Source organism: Palaemon carinicauda, chromosome 24, assembly GCF_036898095.1.
Source record: "Palaemon carinicauda isolate YSFRI2023 chromosome 24, ASM3689809v2, whole genome shotgun sequence".
NCBI classification, from domain to species: domain Eukaryota; kingdom Metazoa; phylum Arthropoda; class Malacostraca; order Decapoda; family Palaemonidae; genus Palaemon; species Palaemon carinicauda.
In genome coordinates, this window is record NC_090748.1 from 60,530,588 (window position 1) to 60,538,956 (window position 8,369).

Consider the following 8,369-nt stretch of genomic DNA (forward strand, 5'->3'; position numbering starts at 1 on the left):
TCTTCAATAAGCTTTGCGACCTAGGGAACACCATAAGTGTATGACGCCCTCAAAACCTACCTCCTGGAGCATTACTCACCATTGCCAGCCACTCCTTTAGCCAAGCCTTTTAAGATCTCTCAATAGCTATTGAGGGACCAAAAGGATTTACTTGCCTCCAACCTGTTGCAGACATCTCTCCTTGGGAAGTGAACCTACTTCATGCCTTTAGGGTATGACCCCTACCCGAACCTGTACGTGCCACCTTCCTTGATATTGATACCTTACCCATGAAGGAACGGATGACTTATGGACAGACCCTTCCCCACTTTTAATACCTTCATCAATGCCTCCACTCCAGATGAAGAGAGCACCTACTCAATACTGACCAAAGCTGACGGGAATGCGGAAAGACACAGACGCCCACCCCTTGACATGCCGATGTGGCGATGGAGAGAACCATCCAGATATGCCACCTTTCGCTCACGCCCCAACTAACGACTTCGACAGCTAGTTACTGATGCACATCAGCCACAGTTATGCTACTACCACTCCAGATTCGGGGCTGCTGCCAAGAAGTATTCAGATGGTTAGTAGTGGCCGATGAACTTTTTTACATGATTGAGGTATGGGTGTGCGATTTCTGTAGACACTGGTGTTTGCTGTTCCGTTCTACCAATGGTACCTCTGGGGCTCGACATAGTCAATCTAAGCCTGCTGACTTCCACATATAGCTGCCAATAGATTTAAGATCCCCACTGATGGGCACAAGGCCCTCACACTATCGTTTAGGAGAACCGAATTTCATAGGAAATTCCTCGTTACCAAAGTAACATTGCCAATCTTCGATACGGATTTCCTCACCTATTTCCGCCTCCTGGTTAATGTGGCACATCGATGTTTAGTCAGCAGAGAGTCATACATGTCGACACTACTTCAACCTACCACCTCTCACCTCGCACTTCACATCAGTGCACCCATGGATGCCTACATCCACCTCCTTACATCATACGCAGAAATCATCCATCCAGAACTTTACCAAATGCACACGATTCCAACCAAACACTGTATTTATCACTATATCAAGAATAAGAGGCCCGTTGGTGTTTGCCACATTCAAGCATCTGGCCCCATATTGTTTGGCAGCTGCTAAACGAACATTCACCTAAACCGAAGAAATTGGTCTTTGCCAAAATACTTTAAGCTCATGATCATCACCCTTATATATCGTCCTGAAGAAGGTAGGCTCCCAGCACCATTCTGGGATTACAGGCATCTGAGCATGCAGACAGAACCAAATCATTACTCCCTTCCCAGCATCCCCAACATTGTCTCCTACTTGCACTAAGCGAAGGTGTTCTCTACTCTCGACCTCTTGAATGGGTATTATCAGGTGCCCAAAATCCCAGAAGACACCCATAAGACCACCACTACCATCCCTTTTAGTGCATTCTCATTCAGTATCACTTATTTCGGCCTTTGTAATCTTAGGGCCACTTTTCAACGCCTGATTGATTGTATCTTACGTGGACGAAATACTTGCGTTCTCTTTTTCCAAAGCGGAATACCTCCTTCACCTATGCATTGTTCTTGACTTCCTACAACACAACGGCTTTGTAGTCTGGTACGACAAGTGAACCCTTGCCACCAATGACCTATCCTTCCTGGGACACTGCAACACTCTTGAAGGCATCCATACCCTCCTGAGAAGGTATCATCTGTTCAGAACTTCCCCACGCCCTCGACCATGAGAGCACTGCAAGAATTCTTTGGCATGTTAATCTCTTATCACCGGTTACTGCCATCCACCACCGCCACTCTTGCTGCCACTTATGCCTTTGTCCAGGGCTAGTCAAAACATGAAGTGAGGTCCCCTGCAGGAAGCAGCCTTTTACAATGCAAAGAATGTCCAATCCACTGTTGCTGCTCTACCTTTTCCCATGCCACATATCCCTCTCATTCTCTCCACTGACACCTGTGAAGTCGCTAATAGTGCAGTACTCGAGCAGGTGGTCAATGGCTCATGCCAACCATTGGCCTTCCTTAATAGAAATGTGTCCAAAGGGAAATCCAGCTACTCTACCTTCCACTGTGAATTGCTAGCAGTGCATTAGCTTTGGTTAATTCTTTTAGGGTATGCCCTTCGTTATTCGCATGAACCACATGAACCTGGTGCATGCCTTTATTTGACAATCCAATGCCTAGTCCGCCCGTCAACATCAACATCTTTCGCTTGACCGAATAAAACTGCAGCCTTCAATACGTCCCTGCTAAAGTGAATCCTGTTGCCGATGCCCTGTCAAGAAACTCATTGGCCACTATTCACCTGGGATCAGACTACAACGCCTTAGCAGAAACCCAGTGAAAGGAATCAGAGTACCAAAGCTGCAGGACATCCTGCACATCTCTCATTAGCAAATACGTAGCCTCGACAACTTCAGTGCCAACCTCTTCTGTGATGTCAGCACTAGAAAGCTGCTCTCATTTATACCTGCTGCCATGTGCCAATAGGGATTTGATATCCTCCACGGTCTCTCACATCCCTTTCACTGATCTATAGCACAGTTACTGAAGACAAAGTTCATTTGTCACAGCATTACTAAGGATGCTAAGGATTGGGTCCATGCCTGTAATTCATGCCAAACTTCAAAAGTACATCAACACACGGATTCAGGAATGGGAACCTTTCATCAACCTCAAGGTCTTTTTGTCCACATTCATGTTGACGTAATAGGTCCCCTACCCACATCACAAGGTGACTGTTAACTGATAACCGTCATTGACTGCTCATCAGACAACCGCCGACAACCCTGTAGCCAGCGGAATAGTTGATCATTCTCACCTCACCCTCAAAGCAGCTTTGATGTCTCATTGCAATAACTCCAATTGGTTTACTCATCTTCCCTGGGTTCTCTTGGAAGTAAAAACCACCCCTAAGGACGCCCTGTATATATTAGCAGCTGAATTGTTGTATGGCATCCTGGTGGCCATCACTGCAGATTTTTTCCGGAGTGCATCCTCCTGCGACAATCTCGAGCACCTATGTCAAATTATGGGTGAGTTTACTCCCTGCCACCAGATGTACAAGCACCCAGCGGAGCAACACACCATGAAAGATTCTAACACCACAGCGCGTATTTTCATGCATACTGACACTAGCAAGGTACCCCTGAAACTCCCTTACAGAGGTCCTTTCCTCATTATCTATAGTAAACCAAAGGCTTTCTTAATCAACATTCATGGCAAAGAAGACTTGATCTCCATCGATTGCTAAAAACTTGCATATCTCCTGCAAGATGACCTGCTTACATTACGCCTTTCCAGACCAGGGTTCTCTATTTCACATGTACGTCTTCTTTAGCGGATGACCCATATACCATATATGTTTCATACTCGTTCATACACTGTGATGCTAATGCTATTTTTTTCTCACTCTCTCTCACAATGCTAAAATAAAATTAAGATTGCAATTGCGTATCTCATATTGTTGGAGATTTTCGCCAAATGTTGTCTTCACCCGTGCGTATATAAGGTTGTTTTCTTCTTGAATAAAGTCATTTGCATTCACCTCACCATTCTGTTATCACCCAACAGTTACCTTGCGATTATTATGTTTATACCCGTAAAAGGTATATATATATATATATATATATATATATATATATATATATATATGTGTGTGTATATATATATATATATATATATATATATATATATATACTTATATATATATATATGTATATGTATATATATATATATATATATATATATATATATATATACGTATATATATATGTATATATATATATATATATATATATATATATATACTTATATATATATGTATATATATATACACATATATATATATATATATATATATATATATATAATTATATATATATATATATATATATATATATATATATATATATATACGTATATATATATATGTATATGTATATATATATATATATATATATATATATATATATATATATATATATATATATATATATATATATATATATATATATATATATGTATATATATATATATATATATATATATATATATATATATATATATATATATATATATATATATATATATATATGAAGTCCTGTGGCGTTTTGCTGATAAGAACAGCATCGTCAACATACTCTAGTCCCGCTAATTTCCTGTTACCAATCCAGTCTAATCCTTTTCTGCCACCCCCAACTATTCTCTGCATTGTAAAATCCATAAGTGACAACAAATTCCCTTGGAGTACTCCACTGCTCACTGGAAATTCTTTTGATGGGATTCCATTAACATTAACTTTGCACTTGCTATCTCATGAACAGACTTAATCAAATTTATAGATTTAAGAGGAACTCCACAATAACACAAGACTTTGCACAAAATTGGCCGGTGCACACTATAAAAGGCTTTTTCATTGTCCACAAATACCATCAAAAGTGGATTTCTATATTCTACACAATACTGTACATGTCTCAAAACGAAAATCTGGTCAGTACATCTTTTACCTTTTCTAAATCCCGCTTGTTCATCTCTCAGCTTTTCATCAACCATTCTCTCTAGTCTCTCTAGAAGAGCAATGCTATAGATTTTCATGACAACTGACTTAAGTGTGATACCTCTATGATTATCTGAATCCATCAGGTCTTCCTTTTTGGTCCTTTTCACCATACTCCCAACTCCCATTCATCAGGCTTTTCCTCTTCTTGCTACATTCTACAAAAAGATCTTGTAAGTGTCCTGGGGGTCCCTACATTTTCAGCCAAAATAATCTGAGCAGTTATTACATTCTAACCAGGGACTTTCCGTCTCATAAATGTTTACTGATAGCTTTGACTTCAAGCACACTGAATGCATTCATGGGCAAATCAAGGTCTTCATCAGCTTCACATATATCAATGAAACTATTCCCTTCAAATGTCATATTTATGATTTCTCTAAAGTGTTCCATGGAACGTTGCCTTTCTTCATCCTTTATTGTCATAACAGGTTAATATCTCTTTTTGATGGGTATATGCCTCTTCTTCTTACCCCCATAGAGAATTTATTAATAAATCTATGAACAATTTGTACACAATAGCCACATGCTCAATTCATAGCCTTGTCGATTCATCTACTTCTCTGTATAAATATTCTCTTCAGTCATTCCTGGCTTTTCCTTTGACTTCACTATCGATGATAGAATACTTAGCATGCTTTACCTTGTAATTTTCATTACTTCCTCGAAAACATTCATCAATCAATTGTTGCCTTTGTCTCCTATTTATAGTATCCAAAGTATCATTTGATATCAACGGTTTTCTCCTTGTAACTGCATGTTCGAAAACTTTACTACTCACTGACCGATATATGTTCTTAATATCACACCATTCTTTATCAAATGCCTGTTCTTCGTCTTTTAAAGTCTCTAAGATTGCAAATGGTTTTCACCATTCAATTGCAAATATTGTTCTCTATTAATTTTTTAGAAGTTTAGTTATATCAAAGCTAGGGATTGCATTTAACATTCTGTTGGATGCTTTCAGTTTAGATTTTAGTGAGGCAATGGGGAGCTGGTGATCACACGCAAAATCTGCACCTGTCTAGCTTCTTACATTTCTCAGAGTCTTCCTTCTCTCTTTATTGATGGCTATGTGATATATTTGATTTTTGTAATTGCCACATGGTAAAGTATATTTCTGGATGGCTTTGTGCTGTAAGAGAGTACCTCCAATAAAACCAGTGTTGGTTGAACAAAAAATTTAAAAATGTGCCCCATTTTCATTTGCAGCTTCGCTAGGAGCCTCAATACTAATCACATTCCCTCTACCGTGATTATTTCCTCCAACTTCAGCATTGAAGTCGGCAATCACTATTTTCATATTTCTCTCTGGGATCTCATCTATTACTTTGATTTAAACTTTGCAATTTTTTTTATTATATGTATATATATATATATATATATATATATATATATATATATATATATATATATATATATGTATATATATATATATATATATATATATATATATATATACATATATATATGTATATATGTATATATATATATATATATATATATATATATATATATATATATATATATATATATATATATATATACATATATACATATATATATGTATATATGTATATATATATATATATATATATATATATATATATATATATATATATATATATATATTGAAACTAATCATCAAGAGATTTAACCTGACTTCTACCTACCCTTGTCCATTTCTCATGATAAACGATCAACAATATTTTTAACAAAGGGTTGTTCATGGTATTATAACTAGTACACGTTACTATCAAGTATTCAGCCGCAAATAGTTAAAGTTTTTAAATTGATCTGAAAATAAACACAGAAGGGGTAATTTCTAATTTGAAAAAGGCTATGCATAAAGGTTTATACAAAAAGGAAATAAATTTAACCACTTGTCCATTGAAGGGGATAAGAGTTCATATTACCAATATCCCAGGTCGCTTTTAGGTCACTACAGAGAGAGAGAGAGAGAGAGAGAGAGAGAGAGAGAGAGAGAGAGAGAGAGAGAGAGAGAGAGAGAGAGAGAGAGAGAGATTATTTTTCCACACCTGACCAAAGCTGAAGAGGCACAACCCTGTTTTTGCGAATTGCAACAAGCGTTGTTTGGGTTTGTTAAGCCAAAGTAAAGGTACTAGTAAGAATAGTGGACAAGAACTTTGATTTTGTTAATGCACTATTGCTAACTTATTGGTGAGATAGAATGGGTTAAAGTTATAAAAACCCATGAAACAGAGAGAGAGACAAAACGATAAGGAAAGATAGTACAATAAGATAGTGTAGAGAGCAAGGAAGAAAGTTTCAGATTAAGTATGATTATGTCTGAGAGAGAGAGAGAGAGAGAGAGAGAGAGAGAGAGAGAGAGAGAGAGAGAGAGAGAGAGAGAGAGAGACGGGCATGGAAAACATGAGATTTGGGTTTTCATTGGTTGCAATGTAGGTTTCTATGACAGTTTCAAATTCTTTGGTAGCAATCAGTGATTCGAGAGATTCTGCAGGACCGTTTTCTGTTCTATCCAATTGTTCTTTCAGGTTAGGATTCCTGTCCTCCAGGAAACTAAGCAGCTCAAGTAAAACATACTTAACATTGGTTGCAGAGTGATTTTCTTGCAGGATTTTCCTGTCATAGTTAGTTATGCATTTTTCAAAACGATTAGTCTGGTTCCTATCCCTTCTCCTAACTGCCCAGATGTCTGTGATATGTTTTTTGACGACTGACATAAATTTCTTGGCAATATGTATCCCACCTAATGTTATGATAATGTGATCCATGTATCAGCACTTACCCACTCTAGCTCTCTTAAATTACAATACAATGACTCGTCTATTGTGATGATTAAATTATGTTGTTCCAGTGTTTTAACCCTTTTTTTTTATTGATCTTTTCGCATCTAATTTTTTTAACCACCCATTTTTTGGACTTTTTGTTGATTTTGGACAGGCTTTTCCTTTTACTCTACCTAAAAGTAGTATCTATATCGCTTTAAAGACCTCAAGGATTTCCACTTTGGATAGCCATAAATTTTTCAGCATCATATCTCCTCGTGTACCACATTGCCACTGTGCCATTTTTGTAGCATGGAATGGGGTTTTACATCAGGTGTTGAATCATTTATTCCAATATCGTTGCAGGTAAAATATGTAAATCTAGAATGTAAAAACTTAAGTTAAGTCACTTCTCCAGTTCCTGGATCCATGGTGTGTAGTGTTCTTTCTGTCATGTTTGTGTAAAGTTGCAGCAAGCTCTGATAAGTTATTGGGTGTTTGTTTTGAGAAAGTTTCCCGAACTCATTTATTCTTGTTGCTTAGTGCAATGTACTGGCTAATCCCACATGCTTTGGTGTCCAATGTTTTCCTACAGTCACATTGTACACAAGATCTTGGGCCACACTTAAAATTCTTGTCTACGTATCAGTTTCTTATCTTTCAACTATAACATCTTGATTATTTAGGCTTCCTTCCAACAGGTCATGGCCAGAGGTTTCTTATCTTTTTACTGTGGTATCTACATCGACTGGGCTTCCTTCCAACAGTCCATGGCCTCCAAACATCAATCAGATGAACATAAAACATTTTCAGAAACACAGGCCATATTTTCCACGTCATTGATAACACATCCAGCATATTTAGTGTAAGCCTGGATGCCTTCTCATAAGTTAAGTTCAATACAACATGAAGCATCTCCTGTGATCCCTCATAAGGAGAGTGATATAGGGATCTCAACTCTAAGAATGAATCAAGTAACAATTTTCTAAAAACAAAAAATACATATTGATTAGGTACGCTTATGAAGGCATAGAAATCCTGAATATATACATGAAATT

General features: G+C 37.3%; 1 protein-coding gene across 1 annotated transcript; it reads left to right on the forward strand.

Moving 5' to 3' along the window:
* Positions 1–499: 499 nt before the first annotated feature.
* LOC137618397 (uncharacterized) lies at positions 500–3,253 on the forward strand. The gene is made up of 2 exons (XM_068348566.1): positions 500–568; positions 2,774–3,253. Exons 1-2 carry the CDS (start codon positions 500–502, stop codon positions 3,251–3,253), a joined length of 549 nt encoding a protein of 182 aa, XP_068204667.1.
* Positions 3,254–8,369: the final 5,116 nt, after the last annotated feature.

Coding starts and splice junctions, on each gene's coding strand:
- LOC137618397 (XM_068348566.1), top strand. CDS start 500: ATGCACATCAGCCACAGTTATGCTACTACCACTCCAGATTCGGGGCTG. Junction 569..2,773: donor TGCCAAGAAGTATTCAGATG/GTTAGTAGTGGC, acceptor ACTGCTCATCAG/ACAACCGCCGACAACCCTGT.